Source organism: Molossus molossus, unplaced genomic scaffold (genome assembly GCF_014108415.1).
Source record: "Molossus molossus isolate mMolMol1 unplaced genomic scaffold, mMolMol1.p scaffold_m16_p_9, whole genome shotgun sequence".
NCBI classification, from domain to species: Eukaryota; Metazoa; Chordata; class Mammalia; order Chiroptera; family Molossidae; genus Molossus; species Molossus molossus.
The window spans coordinates 100,916,632-100,937,425 of record NW_023425403.1 but is presented as its reverse complement, the minus strand read 5'-3'; the positions used below and the strand labels follow the sequence as shown (position 1 = coordinate 100,937,425).

The following is a 20,794-nucleotide window of genomic DNA, read 5'->3' as shown; positions in this document are numbered from 1 at the left end:
AAGGGGGTAGAGGGAAGTTAAAGGGGGTGAAGGAGGACAAACATATGGTGATGGGAGGAGACTACACTTTGGGTTATGTGCACACAGTGCAATATACAGATAATGTATTATAGCAGCGGTTCTCAACCTGTGGGTCGCGACCCCCTTTCACAGGGGTCACCTAAGACATAACAGTAGCAAAATTATAGTTATAAAGTAGCAACAAAAATAATTTTATGGTTGGGGGTCACCACAACATGAGAAACTGTATTAAAGGGTCATGGCATTAGGAAGGTTAATTATAGTATTATACACTTGAAACTTACATAATCATATTAATCACTGTCACTTCAATAAATGTAATAAATAAATAAACAAACCAACAGACAAATGTTCTGTTTTCTAAAACAGAAAAAAAAAGGCCTGTCCAAGTATACACCCAAGTGTGGCAAGAAAATATTTTGAAATTGTATTAAATACTTTTTACATTCCCAGCCATTCTTGCTGCATTACTTGTAGCAACATATTTTAAAATCTTGGTAATTTTTATACTATTACTTCAATGAGAGGTAATAATGTATACTAGGAAAAAAAATGTTCAGTATTTAATTTCTAAAATAGGCCCATGTGCCTTTTTTAGATCAATAGGTGTGAAAGTTAACCACAGAATAAAGAAGGATGCTGTATGACATGACATCGAGGTTCCTTGTTTTAGGATAGGAAATGGAGCAAGAATTAAAGAAGAATGAGTTAAGATATAATTCTGTGGTGTGCTCCCAGATCACCTACCCTCATGGTCTAAGCTCAAGCATTTTTTAACCCTCTCCTGAAGATATTTTTCCATTTATCTTCAGATAGAGTGTGAGGGAGAGACAGAGAGAAACATCGATGTGAGAGAGACACACCAACTGGTTGCCTCCCACATGACCCCGACTAGGGTGGGAACTGAACCATAACTGAGGCATGTGCCCTTAACCTAAATCAAACCTGCAACTCCTTGGTCTGCGGGCCAACAGTCTAAACCACTAAGCCAAACCAGCCAGGGCTCAAGCATTTTGAATGCAAAGGAGTAAGATTAGGTGAGGAGGTGGTTAGACATTTCCTGATAGATCTCTGGAGAATCTGAGGGCCCTTAAATTCACTGAAACTTTTCAAAGAGGGGACTACTGGAGTGGAATAAACTTAATACATCAGAGATGGCAGCATGACTGATTTAGACTTTTGACATGGAACAGACTAGCAGTTAATTTATGTCACAGATGGTGCTAACCAGAAACAGTGAGCCCGGAAATGTACATTATTGCTATATTTGAAAGTTGCTAAGAGAATAAATCTTAAAAGTTCTCATCACAAGAAAAAAATTAAAACTATGTGAAGTGATGGGTGTTAACTAAACTGATTGTGGTCATTACAAAGGGTGGGGAAAAAGTAGGTTTATAGTTGTGAGCACATGAAACAGAGTTTATTCTTGTATTTTTAGTTATTAATTATTGTATTATTTTTTCATAGGAACTGTAAACCAATTTTTGCCCCAGCCTCTGTGTGTGTGTGTATAAATGAATTTTTGCCCCAGCTTGGGTGTATGTATAAAAACTATGTTGTACACCTTAAATTTATAGTGTTATATGTCAATTTATACCTCAGTAAAACTGGAGGAAAAACAAAAGTTCTATGATTTAAGTGTTCCATATATAATCTATTAAACACATCCATTGAGTCATTTTATTATTTCTTTGTTCTAGAATTTTATATGACTTATTTTTAAAACAAAATTCTAGTTCTTTGGGAAAATTCTCCAACTTAAAAAAAATTTTCTTGAATATAGTAATCATAGTTATTTTTAAATCCTTGTTTGAAAAATTCAATATTTGAATCTATGGCCTGTTTCTATTGCTTGGTTTTTCTATTGGTTTTTCAGATACTTTATCCTGTTTCTAAGGTGCCTTGTGAATTTTTAATTTAATGTTGACATTGCAGATAAAAATTTAAAGGGACTGGATAATGCTCTCTCTCTATACCAAGTGTTAGGTTTTCTTTGATTAGGCAGAATGTATCACTTTGATTTATCAATAATTGGTTTTGAACTTTATTAGGAGTAATCTATTTTCATTTTGTCCTTTCTCCTAGAATATCATTCTTAATCCTGAGACATGGGTTCTCTCAGTCTTCAGATGAATGCCCAGGGTGTTTACAAAGGCCCCTTCACTTTGGCAGAGCTTGAACATCAATAACTGTCTCCTGTGCAACTTTGAAAATCTATGCTCAGTTTTTTAGCATCTCAGCTGATGTTTTCAGCTGTGTTTCTTTTATTGACCTGCACGTGCACAACTTAAACATCAGCCAACACCCTTAAAGGAGTTTGTACGTAGATATTTGCATTCAATTGTCTCCTCTCTGAGGTTTTGCCCCTCAAGTCCCAGCTATTTTAGCAATCCTAAAGTCTGATTGCTTATCTCCTCAATCCGGTAATACTGCCACTTTCTACTTGTGCTCTTTTCTCCAAACTGATAAATGTCCTTCTGCAAAAAGCCAAGGTAAATGTACAATTAACTCATATGCTTCCCTTATTTCAAGGATCATAGTCACTCTAGCCTTCTCTGTAATGGTTAATCTCCAGTACCTTCAAAAGATACACGTATATTTGGGGAAGTTTCAAGATGTGATTTTGGTGACAGGGCTTGTCTAATACAAGCTATTCAATCTTGTACTGAACCAGAAGTCACTGGATTATTTAAAATATGTATCTGTTAATTTTAGTACCTGGAACTCCTGTAGGTATGTTTCTACTGCTTGCTGTTTGTTCCTGTTAGTTTTCATTTATTTTCTCTTTCTCTTTGTGTAATTGTTAATTGTTTACTTAACACATTATCTGTGTAAAGAATTTATAGTTCTATAATGAAGTTAAAACAGTAACTAGCACATGGCAAGTAGCTAACTCTCATTATTGCTTGTCTATCTGCCCCACCCAGATTAAGAATACTTCAGCTTTTATGTTCCCAACATCAGTAGAAAGTTTGGTTTATAGTCAATACTTAAAAAATTGTTGCTGAATAAACAGCTTAAGGAACTAAACATGAGGTGAAACATATGTATGTATCATACATATATACACAAACACAAAATCATCAATACTTTTATAGAGAGATAATATGACCTACAGTATATAAAAGAATGACATCAACTCAGCATTTACCTTCAGATGGGGTTGGCATGCCTTGCTTTGGAACACTTTCTGAATTTTCATTTTCTGTTATCTGAGTTTCTAGAAAAAAAGAAAAAAGGTGGAACAACCTTTGGATATTTGTAAAAATTCATGTTGAGGTTGTAATGATTTCATTATAATTGTTCATCTTTTAATTAATTGTAATTATTCATGATAATCTGCCTAGTAGCATTGACAGTCTACTTCTAGAGTTCATCTAGATTACCTTCTGAATAATTGTTCATTCTCACTGTTCATTTATATTATATTTTCTGAACTCCCTTACCTGGTTCCTACCACCACCATTTGGGTGGAGCACCAAGTTTGAGCTTAGCAGACCTGCAAGGTTAGACTTCTGGAACTGCATTCTGGCCCATACATTAAATGCATAGGTAAAGAGCAATCATCACACTCTACAAATGGGAGAGCACCATTTGCTTGCATGACTTTCTCTTCCCTTTTCTCTACTTGACCCCAATATTATGGACCATGTTCAGAATGGATGTACCTATTACAGACTGTCTTTGGGGTTTTCTTGGTAAAACTGGTGCTGGTAGTAAAGCAGTACCAGAAAAATGACTAATACTTAGCAGCGTCATCATATTTTGTTGTAAGTGGTCAGACTTTTTTTTTGCTGGAACAGGCATAATTCTTGGAATAGCACTTGGCGTTGTTGTACTTAAATCTATCAGAGGATGCTTAAAAGTATAGGCCGTGCAACACTCAGGGCTAACTTCTTTGAGTTTGGGACTGATAACTGGGGAAGGGGCATGTGAAGGTTTGGAGAACTCTGAGGAGAGAATCAGAATGCCTTTCAGTGGGTCATCAACAGAAATTGTTTTTATTTCCAATGGCTCTTCCTTTGGTTTTCTTGATCTTTCCATTTGTTTTCTTTCTTTCCCAAAAATTCGCCTGGAAGCTGAAGGCCAACTGGGAAAAATTATGGAACCAGCAGCAGTCTCTGGAATGCTCCAATAAACATTCTTAGAAGATCTGTAAGGTGTTAACATAGCAGCCACTCTTCTTTGTACTTGATAATGGAGAGATATATTCTGGATGTTGACAGAGGTTTGCAATTGCTTTCTTGAAACAACATCAGGAAAACTCGTTTTATTTCCTCCAATTAAAGTGATTTCATCTTGAGCAAACTTCTCATGTGGTGGCTCAATTTTATCAGTCTTGGCTAAAACTGAAAAAGAAAAATAGCACCATTAGATTATATTCATTTAAGTGTCAGGGACAAACCTATAATATCTTAGTAGTGAAAACTTTTATTTACTCACCCCTCTCTCAGTTTCTAAAATTATTTCTGTAGTATATATTCACTTAGCTATAAGGACTTTTGTTTAACTAAGATAAAGTTTGAACAAATAATTGGAGAAGTGAAGAGGATAAACTGTATTAGATTTATGAGGATAGGAAGCTTAATCTTGAAAAAAATAGAATTGACAAAGAAAAGAGTAGATTATAAAAGAGATGTTTAAGCAGTTGCCAATAAAACTTTGGCAATATGAATGAATAAAATAATTTTGATGAATGTTTACTCTTCATCATCATCTCTTCCTTATTTGAAACTCTTTGAGCAAAGATTACATTTCTTTTCAGTGCCAGATGTCATACCAATGTGTCTTTTGAACATGATAACATTCTGATATAGGGTACACAGTACCATAAGTTCATATAGGTTACACAGAAAGTATTCTTTTCTCTCTTAGGTCCAGAAATACACTGAGCCCACATTTTTAGGAATCTCACTACATCAAATATGTTTTTTCTTTCCTATGTGACAGAATGTTAAATGACATTTGTTTTCTATTTTCTCAGTTGAATATAATAAATGATGAGGACCTCTACATTCTAAATGGGGAGATAATAGATTCATAAGGTATTACTTGCCAAGAGATGGCCCAAGCAAGTCTAGTTCTCACCTACCTGTTGAATATACATAAGAGATGGCTAGAGCTTGATCTGGGTTCAGAGAAAGGATTTCTTCTGATTAGTGCTATTGGATTGCTGTGTGTTTCCTTGATCTCTCTCTCCCCGTGGTGGGTGGAGGAAGAAAATTCCCTCCCACCACTGTAATCCACGTGAGGGGGAATTATCAGAAAACCATTTATAGAAAACAGGAGTATGTGCCACAAGGAGAGAATAACATCTCACCATTCTCCTACCCACCTCTCCTACTGATATCTATAGATATCTACAGAATGACAAAAATGTATAGGCTCACTCAGTGTTGTGTCCAAACTGGAATAAGGCAAGGTGATCTTTGAAATTACTTGGCCTGTATTTCCTGGCATTTCAGGAGTGTGCAGAGATTGGTATGTGATTCTCACCTTAATTCTTAACTCCTTAACTCTTTGTGTTTCCTAGTCCCACCTATTGAGGATCCAGAAACTATGACTTGGGAAGTAAAAGAACAAGGTAGAAGAACTTCATGCTTCTATTTGCCTTGGCTTTGTCTAACAACAAAAGTATATTATTTTTTTGACTTGTATATATCCCATCCATCAAGGCAGACCTAATCTGAACTGGGAGAATGAGCAGGTTGCATTACATACTAGATGAAAGTATTGATTTAGATTGGACTAATTGCTTATTATCTGAAAATGAGAAAAGGCAAATAGATGAAAGTGAACAGGAAAGCCCTGGGAGAGGGCTGTGTGCTATGTGAGTTCCAAAGGCAGCAACAGGAGAAGAATATTTGCTTTCTGCTTATATAGAACTAATCAAAGTGAGCTCATTAAATGAAATGATTTCACCACTATCTTCAAATTTATTTTTTCTCCCTCCAATATTAAAAACACAATACTTAGCAAAAACCTCAATAGACTCTAGAACTTCTTCCAACCACCACAATTCCACCACATTTGTCCTCTTCAATGGCAAACGGAAGTAGTTTACACTCATTAGTTTGACTTCCTCTCCTCTCATCTCTGTTGTTTGTTGTTTCACTTTATTTATTACGTAAATTTTTACTAAGTGAGTAGACTTTATTTTTAAAAAGTTTTATATATATATAAAAGCTGATCAAGGTAGTATAGTTATCATACATCCCCTTTTATTGCACATGTTTCATCAATTAACATCTGTCATCAATGTGGTACACTTATTACAGTTAATGAATCAATGTTGATGCATGATTAAAGTCCATATTTTACATAAAGTGTTCACTCTTTTTGTTGTACAGCTCTATAGGTCTTGAGAAATACATAATGTTATGCCTCCACCATTACAATATAAGACAAAATAATTTCACCACCTTAAAAGTCCTCAGTGCTTTATCTAGTCATCCTTATCCTGTCCCCTCTCCCCAAATCTCTGGCAACCACTGATTTTTATTGTCTCCATAGTTTTGCCCTACCAGAATTCCATTTGGTTGGAATCCTACAGTATGTAACCTTTTCAACTGGTTTCTTTTAATTTGCAATATAAAATTAAATTTCCTCTGTGTCTGTATATGGCATGATAGCTCATTTTCTCTTATCTCTAAATAAAATTACATTATGTGAATGTATCTAAAGATATGGCAAAACAAGGCCAACTCTCATGGACAGTTTGTTTATCCATTTAGCTATTGAATTGCTTCCAGTTTGGAGCTTTTTGTGTGGACATAAGCTTTCATCTTAATTGAGTAAAGATCTATGAGTTCAATTGCTGGACTGTATGGTAAGAGTATGTTTGGCTTTGTACAAAACTACCAAACTGCCTTCAAAAGTGATTGTACCACTTTGCATTTCTCCCCAGCAATGAATGAAAGTTCTTCTTGCTCCTCTCAAGTATCTGGTGTGGTCAGTGTTTTGGATTTTACCTATTCTATTTGGTCTGCAGTGGTATCTTATTGCTGTTTTAATGTACAATTTCCTAATGACATATGATGTTGAGCATTATTTCATTTGCTTATTTGGCCTCTGTATATCTTTTTTGGTAAGGTGTTTGTTCAGATCTTTAGCCCACTTTTTGATTGGGTTGTTTTCTTATTGTTGAATTTAAGTTTCTTTATTTGAATACAAGTCCTTTATCAGATATTTATTCTTCAAATACATTCTCTTAGAACATTGTTTGTCTTCTTATTGTTTTAACAATATCTTTCTCAGAAAAATTTTAATAAAGTCTAACATCAATTTTTTCTTTCATGGACTGTTTTTCTGGTATCATATCTAAAAGTCATTGTCAAACCCAGTGTCACTCTAGATTTTTCCTATGTTATATTCTAGAAGTTTTGTAATTTTGCATAGTACATTTAGGTTTATGATTCCTTTGTGTTAATTTTTGTGAAAGTGTAAGGTCTGGTCTAGGTTTGTTTTTGTTTTTTTGAAGATGAATGCCCACTTAACTTGTTTCAGTATCATTCATTGAAAAAAACTATACTTTATCCATTTAATTGTCTTCGATCTTTTTCAAAGATCAGTTGTCTATATTTGTATGTGTCTATTTTTTGGCTTTGTATTCTCATCCACTGATCCATTTGTCTGTTCTTTTTCCAATATAATACTGCCTTGATTTCTGTAGTTGTATTACTATAAAGTCTTCCCACTTCCTTTATTTACTTCAGTGTTGTATTGGCTATTCTAGGTCTTATGCTCCTATATGTAAACTTTGGAATATTTTTGTCAAAGTACACAAAGTAACTTTCTGTTATTTTCACCAGGATTGTATTGAATCTATAAATCAAGTTTAGAAAAACACCTTAATATTGAGTCTACCTTTTCATGAACATGGAATATCTTTTCATTACTTTTATATCTTCTTTTATTTATTTTTTATCACAGTGTTTAAGATTTTCTCATATAAATCCTGCACATATACAGAGTGGAAGTAGGTTTACAGTTGTGAGTTTGCAAAACACAGAGATTATTCTTGTATTATTATTTATTATTATATTAGTTTCCATATGAACAATTGTAAACTTACTTTTGTTCCATCTTGTATTGTTAGATTCATGCCTAAATAAATTGTAGTGTGTTTAATACTAATGTAAATTGTAGTGTTCTAAATTTCAAATTCTTGTTGTTGGTATATAGGAAAGCAATTTTTATATATTAATCTTATACCCTATAACATTGTTTGAATTGCTTATTATTTTCAGGAGTTCTTTTGCTGATTCTTTGAGATTATCTACATAGAACAAAAAACAACAGTCTATTTCTTTCTTTTTAACCTGTACACCTTTTATTTTATTTTCTTCTCTCATTGAATTAGCTAGTACTTTCTAGTACAGTTGTTGAATAGCATTGGTAAGAGAAGACATCCTTTCCATAATCCTGATTTTAGGGGAAAAGCACCTGGTTTCTGTAGGATTTGGGGGAGATGTTCCTTACTAAATTGAGAAAGTTCTCCTCCATTCCTAGTTTGCTGAATTTCTTCATGAATACATATTAGATTTTAACAGATGCTTTCTCTGCATCTATTGATAATGTGATTTTTCTTTTCTAGCCTATCAATGTGATGAATTACATTAATTAATTTTTGAATACTGAACCAGTTTTGCATATCTAGAATAAATCCCACTTGGTTGTAGTGTATAGTTATTTTTATGCATTGTTGGATTCAAAAGGCTAATATTTTGTGGAAGATTTTTGCATCTATGTTAATGAGAGATATGGGTCTATAGTTGTTTTCTTCTTGTAATGTTTTTGTTTGCTTCTGGTATCAGGATATGCTATCCTCATAGAATTGTTTAGAAAGTATTCCCTCTACTTCTATCTTCTGGAAGACATTGTAAAGAATTTATATAATTTCTTCTTTAAATGTTTGGTAAAATTCATCAGTGATTCTATCTGAACTTGTTAATTTCTATTTTGGAAGGTTATTAATTACTAATTTTCTTTCTTTAAAAGATATAAGCCTAGCTATTATAATAGATAATTTATAAAAATAAAAATTATTTATACTAGATTATCTATTTCTCCTTGTGTGAGCTTTGGTAGTTTATGTCTTTCAAAGAATTTGTCCATGTCATCTAAATTGCCAAATGTATGGACCTAGAGTTGTTCATAGTATTCTTTCATTTTCTTTTTAATGTCCATGGAATCAGAAGTTGTGAACCCTATTTCATTTCTGGTATTAGTAATTTGTTTTCTCTCTCTCTCTGTTTTCTTGACTAGCTGGATTAGAGTTTTATTATTTTACTAATCTTTTTATAGAACTAGCTTTTAGTTTTATTGATTTTCTTTTCAATTGATTTTTCTGTTTTTTTTCCTTTAATTTTCATTGAACTCTCCTCTAATTTTTATTATTTCTTTTCTTCTGCTTGCTCTAGGTTTATGTTGTTCTTCTTTTTAGAGTATTTCATTTAGATCAATCTTCTTTTCCTAATATATGCATTCAATGCTATACATAACCTTTAAGCCCTGTTTTTGCTGCATGTCATAAATTTTAGGTTGTTTTATTTTCATTCAGTTCAAAACATTAAAAAATATTCTTGTGACTTCTTGGACTCATTTGTTATTTAAGTGAGTTGTTTAATCTCCAAATATTTTTGCCTTTCCAGACATCTTGTTAATGATTTTTAGTTTAATTCCATTGTGTTCTGAGAGCAAATATTATATGATTTCTGCTCTTTTATAACTCAGATTGTGGTCTGTCTTGGTGAGTATCCCATGTGAGTTTGAGAAGAATGCATTTTCTTCTGCTAAATGAAGTATTCTATAAATGGCAAATGGACCCAGTTGATTGATGGTGCTCTTCAGTTCAACTATATCCTTACTGGTTTTCTGTCTGCTGGATCTCTCAATTACTGAGAGAGGGTGTGGATGTCTACAACTATAATAATGGAATTCTCTATTCACCTTACAGTTCTAGCAGCGTTGGTTTTTTTTGGGGGGGGGTTGCATTTATCTTCAGATAGAGTGGGAAGGAGAGAGGGAGGAAGAGAGAGAGAGAAATATCAATGTGAGAGAAACACATGGAGTGGTCGCTACCCACACGACCCCAACCAGGGTGGGGACAAACCGCAACTGAGGTATGTGCCTTAGCAGGAACCAAATGGTCGGCGGGCCAACGCTCTAACCGCTGAGCCAAACTGGCCAGAGCAGTTCAAGCAATTTTTGACTCAAATATTTTCACTCTCTCTTTTAGGTGCATATAAATTAAGGATTGTTATGTCTTCTTGGATAATTGATCCGTTTATCATTAAGTATTGCCCCTGTTTATTCCTAATAATTTTTCTTGTTTTCAAGTATCAACTCTAGTTTTCTTTTGATAAGTGTTAGTATGGTATATCTTTCTCTATCCTTTTACTTTTAATCTATCAGTGTTTTTATATTTATTGTAAGTTTCTTGTAGACAACATATAAGTGGGTCTTGTTTTTGTATCTATTCTGACCATTTTTGTCTTTTAACTGGTGGACTTAGACCATTCACATTTTAATGAATTGTTGACATTCTTGGCTTAATAGCTGCTACATTTGTAAAGATTTCATTCATTGTAGTTGTTTTGCTTCTTCTTTTTTTTAATCTTCCTTATTTTTTTTGCCTTTTCTGGTTTTGATTGAACATTTTATGATTCAGTTTTCTCCTTCAGTTCCTCAGATTTTCTCCTCTCTTAGCATATCAATTATACTTCTTTTAAAATATTCTAACATTGTGCTATTATTTCAGAACTTATTTTCTGAATCAAAAAATTCAGTAATATTTTAAAACTTCAATTTTGTCTTAAAATACTACAGAATTATCATGGATTGGTAATCATTCTCTTGAGCTTTTTTTATACATTTTTTTTAACATTCTTAAGTGGTTGCCCTAGAGTTTATTGGTGATGAATTTTTTTGTTTGTTTTGTTTTGTTACCACAAGATTCCTTTTGCAATATACATTTATAACAAATCCAAGTCCACTTTCAAATAACACTATCCTACTTAATGAGTATTGCAGATATTTTTTAACAGATTATTCTCAATTGCTCTCTCCCAATTCTTAAAACATTGTTATAATTCATTTCATATATTCTTATGTTAAAATCACCCAATACATTGTTGCTCTTATTGCTTAGAACCAACAGTTAACAATGAGATCAAGTAAGAATTTTAAAAAGTAAAAGTTTTTATTTTCCTTTACTTAGTCCTTATCTGAAGTGCTGCCTTTTTTTTAGGTAGATGTGAGTTTCTGACCTATGTTATTTTCTGTCTCAATGTGAGTGTGTGTGTGTGTGTGTGTGTGCGCGCTGAAACTTGGGATGGAACTTACTTTCTTTTAATATAAAAAGAATTTATTTTAAACATTTTTTTGCAAGATAGGTCTACTGGCAACAAAGTCTCACAGCTTTTGTTTGTCTAAGAAGGTCTTCATTTCTCCTTAATTTTTCAAGGATTATTTCACTGTTTACAGATTCCAGTTTGGAGGAGTTTTTTCTTTCAACACTAAATATTTCACTCTATTCTTTTCCTGCTTGCATAGTTTCTGACAAGGAATCCAATGTAATTCTTATCCTTTTTTCTCTGTAGGTAGGTATTCACCACTGCCACCCCCAGCTTCTTTTAAGATTTTTTTCTTTGTGCCCTGGTCGGTTTTGCTCAGCAGTTAGAGCGTCGGCCTGTGGTCCAGAGAGATCTGGGTTTGGTTCCCGCTAAGGGCGTGTACCTCAGTTGCAGTTTGTTCCCGGCCCTGGTTGGTTGTGCGAGTGGCAGCCACTCGATGTGTCCCTTTCACGTCGATGTTTCTCTCTCTCTGTTCCTCTCTCTCCCTCCCACTCTATCTGAACAAAAAATGGAAAAATGTCCTCAGGTAAGGATAAAAAAAAAAAAAAAGATTTTTTTCTTTGTCTTTAGTTTTCTGTGGTTTGAATGTAATATACATAAGTGTCCATTGTTTTGTTTTGTTATTTATCCTGGTAGTTGTTCCCTGAGCTTTCTAAATCTGGAGTTTGGTCTGTCATTAATTTTGGAATATTCTCAGCCATTATTACTTAGAATATTTCTTTTGTTCTCTTCACTTTTTTATCTCCTCTGGTATTGTCATTATACATATGTTATACCTTTTGTAACTTTCCTATAGGCCTTGAGTATTCTGCTTTTTTCTGTTTGTTTTTTCATTCTTTTTATTTTTTGCATTTCAAAACATTTGAGAATTTTTAATTGGTCTATCTGCAAGCTCACAGATTTTTTCCTCAGTCACATCCAAGCTACAGATGAGCCCATCAAAGGCATGCCTCTTTTGTTTTCCACCATGAGAATCACTGAAGAAGTAAGCTATTGTTCTGACAGCTTTGTGTACTATCATCATTTGGTTTAGAGCAGAGACAGCATTGAAAATCAGTGATCTAATTAAGTTCTGCTGTTTCAGAATAGAAAGATGAGATCCATTGATTAAATGGCTTCCTAAAGCCATACATCACAATAGTTTTGGAACTAAGATCAAGATTCATATCCCTGGACACCCATTCTAGGGCATTTTATATCATTCCAGGTTACTGCCAGTCAGTAAATAATTGTGGGCCAAGTGAGAAGTATTACAAGTACTATAACATTTAGAACTATAGAGTGGTTTTATAAAGTATATTCACACAGGTTACTGCACTTTATCCTTCTTTCATAGTTGTGATTAAAAAAAAAAACAAACAGATTTTCCTTTCTGGTTTTCACTGCCATCATCCCAGTCTACATCAACCTAAATTTCCCCTTGATTTTTTGACATAGCATCATAGTGTTTCCAGCAAATTAATGACAATTAAGATTTCTTAGTTTGGTTAAAAAAAAATCTGTATGAACTAGATCCATTTGTTCTAACCTTGCTATGTGATGACTTATTACTTTCCCCTGAGAACCCTTAGGTACTCCAATTATTACTGACAATTACAAAGGCCACACTGCCCATTTATAACTTTATTTATTATGATGATCAAATTATATAGTATATCTTCTCTTACAAACCAATTTAAATATTTTTCTTCTTTCAAAATTTACTTTAAACTTTATGAAATCCATCATTTGTTTGTATTAATACAACCCAAACTTACTGTTATTGTTAATTCAACAAACATTTAACACCTACCATGTGCCATGGTGCTAATGGTATAATCACACAGAACTAATCTTAATACAATCAAAGATTTCACAATTTAGTATAGAAGCCAGGCAGGTAAACAGTTATACTAGAGAATGATAAGTGCTCAATAGAGGTAACTATGGGATACTGTGGAAGCAAAAATGAAGGCACTCTGACGAGGTAAAGAAGAAAGTGGTACTTAGAAAAATCTTCCCAGTGAAAATCATGTCTTCTCAATTTCATACTTCCTTATCTTTTCATACATTTCCCCATACTTGTTTTTTATTTCTGGTATGTTAAATTTCTACATTCCCAATGGATTCTTCTTGGCTACCAACAACTACATAGTTCTCCTCTATAAACATATTTCATTCTACTTTTACTAATTCCTCAAGTCTTAGTTCAAGTTCCATTCCTGCACCAGTGCTTTCTCACATCTATGAACTACTACTATCTGTACTATTAATTGGACATTAATTCTATGCTGCTTTGTACTGATATTTAAGGTTCTTATTTCATGTGCATCTCATCTTTAATACTTAATTAATGGTCTTGAAAGGTCCTGAAAGGCATGGACTAGATTAATTCCCTATGATATTCAGCATTGTATGCAAATTATAGATATTTATTTCAAAGTCTTATTTGTGTTTGAATATTCATTTTTATAAATTACATTTTGGTTATTTTATATATTAATTCACTGATACAAAAAATATTGTGCAAGAGCATTCTGCCAAGATCTTTTGGAGACATAGGATTAATAATAGTCAAGATCATAGAATCTTCAAGGTTCCAAAAACAGAAGAGCCACTCCACACTGAAAACAGTTATTCTGTCCAAGATGTCAATAGTGTGGAACTCCATACTAGAGCATAAATTTCAATAAAAACATGCACGGAAAAACTACAACAATAGAACTGGTGGTGTTACTATTACAGAACATTTTGTAAATGTGGAAAATTATAGAAATGTAGAAATAACAATGTAGAAATGATATAACAAAAGTTGGTAGGAAAGTGAGAGAGGAAATTGGTGTTTGTATAGATGTGTTGACTTAAACATCTTTAATAGCCATGGATCAAAAGGTAATAATTGAACATTGTAATCAAGTTATAGACTAAGCATATTTTAAAAGTATAAATTGACGATGGTGGCAGGCAGGAACAGAGTGAGGGGGAGTGTGTGAGAGCGTGAGCGAGTGTGAGAGAGAGGGTGAGTGGACCTAAGTGTGGACAAGCAACCTCGAGCAGAGCAGAAACGTGGGGCAGAGGGTTTCAGTACTGTGGACAGGGAACAGCCGGCTACTGTGTAAGCAGCTTGTCAGAGTGCTTCTCCCTGTGCACCAAAAGGCCCCACCATTTTGGAAGATCCCTGATCTCTGGGAGGAGGCAGCAGGGAGTGGCTGAGGCAGAGCGACCTAAGTCCACCAGTGCACCTTGCACCATTGGACCAGTGGACCACACTGTTGACACTGCGTCCACACAGATCAGCGCACAGGAGCAGTGCTATTAAGGTACCTGCTCAAGAAAGCAGCAACCAGCAAGAGCCAAACACCAACCCCCACAACAGCAGCATGATCAAAGCAAAGCAACATGCCCAGTAGCAGTAGTGCCAGCTTGGGAGACCAGCACCTTCCCCCACAGTAGCAGTGACTGAGCAGGAGTGGAGCCCCACCCCCAACAGCAGCTAAAGCTCAGGAGCCAAGACACACCGCCAGCAGCAGAGTCTGGGGAGCAAACATCCATCCCCAGGCAGCAGCAGCACAGATTAGCAGCTGAGGCCCATCCCCAGAAGCGTCAACAAAGGCTGTTCAGGAGCAGTGCACCAGCCCAAGCAGCAGCAAGCCTTGGGCAGCTGAGACACGCCCCTGACACTGCAACAGTAGATTTGGAGTGGAGCTCCTCCTGCAGCAGAAGCAAAGTCCCGGAAGCTGAGCATCCTCAGCCTCCAACAGCAGCAGAGGATTGGGAGCTGAGAGCACCCCCTGGTAATAGCAGCAGCAGTAGCAGCACAAACCAGGAACTGACACTCACTCGCAGCAGCATTCAACAGTGACTGATAAGAAGCTGAGCCCCACCAGATAGCAGTGCACCCCGCAGCACACCAGATGGACCCACACACTCCAGTAGGGCACCAGTGGTTCTCACACACCCCTTCAGTGCCTACCATGACAGACTAATTCCAGCCACTAGTTGTCAATCTTCTAGGACCCACAACAGATAAGAGGTGCCAGACACTAAAACAGTCTGGAAGACACAGCAGCCTTATTTGATCCACACTGACCAGCCTACACATCCCAAAATCCCTCACCAGGTTTAGAACTACCAGATTGCTAAAATGGTGAGACAAATAAACAACACCCAAATGGAAGAAAAGGAGGAATCACCAGAACAAAAACTACATGAAATAAAAACAAGCAATTTGTCAGATAAAGAATTCAAAGAAATTATTTTAAGGGTGTTTAAACAATTTAGTGAGAACCAAAAGCAACTTAATAAAAACTATAAAGAGCTCAGTGGAAACTACATCAGCATAAAGAGGTAGAAACTATGAATAAATATCAAATGGAAATAAACAATGACATAGTTGATAAGAAGAATACTTCAGAAGATCCCAATAGTAGATTAGAAGAAGTTGAAGATCGAATCACTGAGTTAGGAGACAAGGTAGAAAAAAAAACACCCAAATAGAGCAGCAAATGGGGGGGGGGGATATAAAAGAGGAGGAAAGTTTAAGGGAGCTTTGGGATAATACAAAACATAAAAACATTAGAATTATAGGGGTATGAGAAGGAGAAGAATCAGAGAGAGGAACAGAGAACCTGTTTGAAGAAATAATGACAGAAAACTTCCCTAATTTGCTGAGGGAAAAACTCACACAAGTCCAGGAAACACAGAGTCCCAAACAAGATGAACCCAAAAATACCTACAACTAGAAACATCACAATCAAAATGGCAAACATTAAAGACAAAGAAAGAATCTTAAAGGAAGCAAGAGAGAGACAGAAAGTTACCTACAAGGGAGCTCCTATTAGAGTGTCAGCTGATTTCTCAATAGAAATGCTGCAGGCCAGAAGGGAGTGGCATGAAGTATACAAAGTAATGAATGCAAGGCAAGGGTCTGAATCCAAGACTAGTCTATCCAGTAAGGCTATCATTCAAAATTGAAGGAGAAATAAAGAGCTTCACAGATAAAAAAAAAAAAAAAAAAAAAAAAAGCTGTAGGAATTTACCACCACCAAACCAGCACTGCAAGAAATGCTGAGAAGACTATTATAAGAAGAAGAAAGAGAGAGAGACACACACACAGAAAGAGAGAGAGAGAGAGAGAAGAAGAAGAAGAAGAAGAAGAAGAAGAACAACAACAACAACAACAACAACAACACAGGCATAAAATTTAAATGGCAACTAATAACTATCTATCAATAATTACCTTAAATGTAAATGGCTTAAAAGCTCTAATCAAAAGACATAGGGTAGCTGATTAGATAAGAGAACATGACCCTTATATATGCTGACTACAAGAGACCTACCTCATAACAAAAGACTCACACAGGGTAAAAAGTGAAGGGATGAAAAAAATTATTCCAAGCAAATGGAAATGGAAAAAAAAGCTGGTATAGAAAAATTCATATCTGACAAGATAGACTTCAAAACGAGGGCCATAATAAGAGACAGAGAAGGTCACTACATAATATTAAAAGGATCAATCCAACAAGAGGATATAACCCTGGTAAACATATATGCACCTAATACAGGAGCACCAAAATATACTTTAAAACTTCTGGAGGACTTCAAGGAAGAGATAAATAGCAATACAATCATAGTAGGTGACTTTAACATGCCACTGACACCACATGATAGATCTTCTAGACAAAAAAAATTAACATGGACATAGAGTCCTTATAAGATGAACTAGATCAGTTGGACTTCATTGATATTTACAGAACATTTCACCCCAAAGCTGCAGAATATACATTCCTCTCAAGTGCACATGGGACATTCTTAAAGATAGACTACATGTTAGGACACAAAGCAAGTCTCTACAAATTCAAGAAGACTGAAATCATATCAAGCATCTTCTCAGATCACAATGGCATGAATCTTACACACAATAACATTCAACCACTTGGAGGCTAAGTAGTATGTTATTAAACAACAAATGGGTTACTAAGGAGATCAAGAAAGAAATTAAAAACTTCCTGGAAACCAATGAAAATGAACACACAACACCACAGAATCTATGGGACACAAAGAAAGCAGTCCTGAGAGGAAAGTTCATTGCACTACAGGCCTACTCAAGACACAACAAAAATTCCTAATTGACTTTCAAACCCTACAACCTAAAGAACTAGAAAGCAAACAAAAAAGAAAAAACAGAGCTAGTAGGAGGAAGAATATAGTAAAGGTGAGAGCAGAAATAAATGACATAGAGACCAAGAAAACAATTCAAAACATCAATGAAATAAAAGTTGGTTTTCGGAAAAGATAAACAAGTTTGATGGACCTTTAGACCTTTAGCCAGACACACCAAAAAACAAAAAGAAAAAAACCAAATAAACAAAATCAGAAATAAAAGAGGAAAAGTAACAACTGACACTACAGAAATACAAAGGATCATCAAATCATACTATGAACAATTATACACCAAAAAGTTGGACAATCTAGGAGAAATGGACAAATTTCTAGAAACACACATCCTCCCAAAACTGAACCAGGAAGAAATAAAAAACTTGAACAGACCAGTAACAACAAAGAAAATTGAAGATGTAATTTAAAAACTCCCAGCAAACAAAAGCCCAGGCCCGGATGACTTTATGAGGGAGTTTTACCGAACATTCAAAGATCTAATACCCATTCTCCTCAAACTATTCCAAGAATCCTAGAAGACAAAACACTTCCGATCTCATTTTATGAGGCCAGCATAATCCTAATTCCAAAACCGAATAAAGACACTACAAAGAAAGAAAACTACAGGCCAATATCCTTGATGAACACAGATGCCAAAATCTTTAACAAAATATTAGCAAATTGGATCTAGCAACACATCAAAAAAAAATTATTTATCATGATCAAGTGGGATTCATCCCAGAGATGCAAGGATGGTACAATATTAGCAAATCAATAAATGTAATGCACAACATAAACAAAAGGAAAGATAAAAACCATAAGATCTTATCAATAGATGCTGAAAAAGCATTCGACAAAACCCAACACCCATTTCTGATAAAAATGCTCAGCAATCTGGGAATAGAGGGATCATATCTCAACATAATAAAAGCCATATATGAAAAACCTAAAGCCAACATCATACTCAATGGGCAAAAACTAAAAGCATTCCCCTTAAGAACAAGAACAAGACAGGAATGCCCACTTTCACCACTCTTATTCAACATAGTACTGAAAGTCTTAGCCACAGTAATTAGATATGAATAAAAAATAAAAGGAGTCCAAATTGGAAAGGAGGAAGTGAAACTGTCATTATTTGCAGATGGCATGATATTGTACACCGAAAACCCTAAGGACTCTATCAAAATTCTACTAGAGTTAATAAATGAATTTGGCAAAGTAAAGGATACAAAATTAACATAAAGAAATTGATGGCATTCTTCTACACCAATGATGAACTCACAGAAAAAGAAACTTAAAAAACAATCACAGCAAAAAATTTAAGATATCTAGGAGTAAACTTAACCAAAGAAGTAAAGGACCTCTTCAGAGAAAACTACAGGTCATTCAAAAAAAGAAATAGAGGAAGATATAAAAAAAGTGGAAGCACATACCTTGTTCATAAATTGGAAGAATTAACATCATTAAAGTGTCCATACTACCCAAGGAATCTGTTGATTCAATGCAATCCCCACCAAAATAAGAATGACATAGTTCACAGAACCAGAACAAACACTCCAAAAGTTTATATGGAACCAAGAAAAGACCACGCATAACCACAGCAATCTTGAAAAAGAAGAACAAAGTAGGAGGAATCACATTACCAGATATCAGGTTATACTACAAAGCCACTGTAATCAAAACAGCCTGGTAGTGGTACAAGAACAGGCATATAGATCAATGGAACAGAACAGAAAACCCAGATATTGACCCAAGAATATATGCCCAATTAATATTTGACAAAGGTGGTAAGAGCATACAGTGAAGTCAAGACAGTCTCTTCAATAAATGGTGTTGGGAAAATTGGACAGCTACTTGCAAAAAAATGAAGCTAGACCACCAATTTACACCATACACAAGAATAAACTCAAAATGAATAGACTTAAATGTAACTTGTGAATCCATAAAAATTCTAGAAGAAACTGTAGGCAACAAAATTTCGCACAACATAAGCACCAGAATTTTCAATGATACCACACCTAAAGCGAAAGAAACAAAAGCAAATATAAACACATGGAACTACATCAAACTCAAAAGCTTCTTCACAGCAAAAGAAACAATCATCAAAATGGAAAGGGAACCCATCATATGGAAGAGCATAATCTCCAATGATACATCAGGTAAGTGGTTAATTTCCAAAACATATAGAGTGTCCATACAACTCAACAAAAGGAAGACAAAGAACCCAATTAAAAAATGGGCAGAGAAGCTAAATAGACACCTCTCCAAATAGGACATACACATGGCCAAGAGACATATAAATAAATGCTCAACATCATTAATCATCAGAGAGATGCAAATTAAAATAACAATGAGGTATCACTTGTCAGAATGGCTGTCATCAACAAATCATCATACAAGAAGTGTTGGTGAGGGTGTGGAGAAAAGGGGACTTTAGGACACTACTGGTGGGAGTGCAGACTGATGTAGCCACTATGGAAAACATTATGGTGTTACCTCAAAAAATTAAAAATGAAATTGCCTTTTGACCCAGTGATCCCACTTCTAGGAATATACCCTAAGAAGCCTGAAACACTCATCTGAAAGAATATATGTACTCTACTGTTCATAGCAGCACTATTTACAATAGCTAATATCTGGAAACAACCCAAGTGTCCATCAGTAGATGAGTGGATAATAAAGCTTTGGTACATGTACACAATGGAATACTATGCAGCTGTAAGAAAGAAAGATGTCTCATCATTTGAGATGACATGGAGGGACCTGAAGAGTATTATGCTAAGCAAAACAAGCCACACAGAGAAAGACAAATATCACATGGTCTCACTTATTTGTGGAATATAATAAACTAAACAAACTGATGAACAAAACTGATCCAGAGACATAGAGGTAGGCTACAGACTGACACACCCCAGAATAAGGGGATTTAGGAGGGAAGAGATAAACCACAGAACTTATATGCATGTATGCATGAACAATGGACATAGACAACAAAGCTGGGGAAGAGGCCAGGGAGATGGGGATAAAAGGAGAAAGATCTGTAACAAAAACAAATTAATAAAAATAATTTAAGAAATAATAATAATAACCTTAAATGTAAATAAATGGTTTAAATGTTTCAATCAAAGGCATAGAGTAGCTGATTGGATAAGAAAACATGACCCATACATATGCTGCCTACAAGAGACCAACCTCAGAACAAAAGACTCACATAGGATAAAAGTGAATAGATGAAAAAAAATTTTTCCAGGCAAATAGACATGAAAAAAAAAAAAGTGGTG

General features: G+C 34.9%; 1 protein-coding gene across 1 annotated transcript in view; it reads right to left on the bottom strand.

The window, feature by feature from the left end:
- Positions 1–13,180, bottom strand: part of LRRC63 (leucine rich repeat containing 63) — a 127,751-nt gene extending 114,571 nt beyond the window's left edge. Inside the window, 3 exon segments of the mRNA XM_036249811.1 lie at positions 3,173–3,241; positions 3,690–4,370; positions 13,171–13,180. Of these exon segments, the coding sequence (XP_036105704.1) occupies positions 3,173–3,241; positions 3,690–4,370; positions 13,171–13,180 (760 nt within the window).
- Between the last annotated feature and the right edge of the window lie 7,614 nt (positions 13,181–20,794).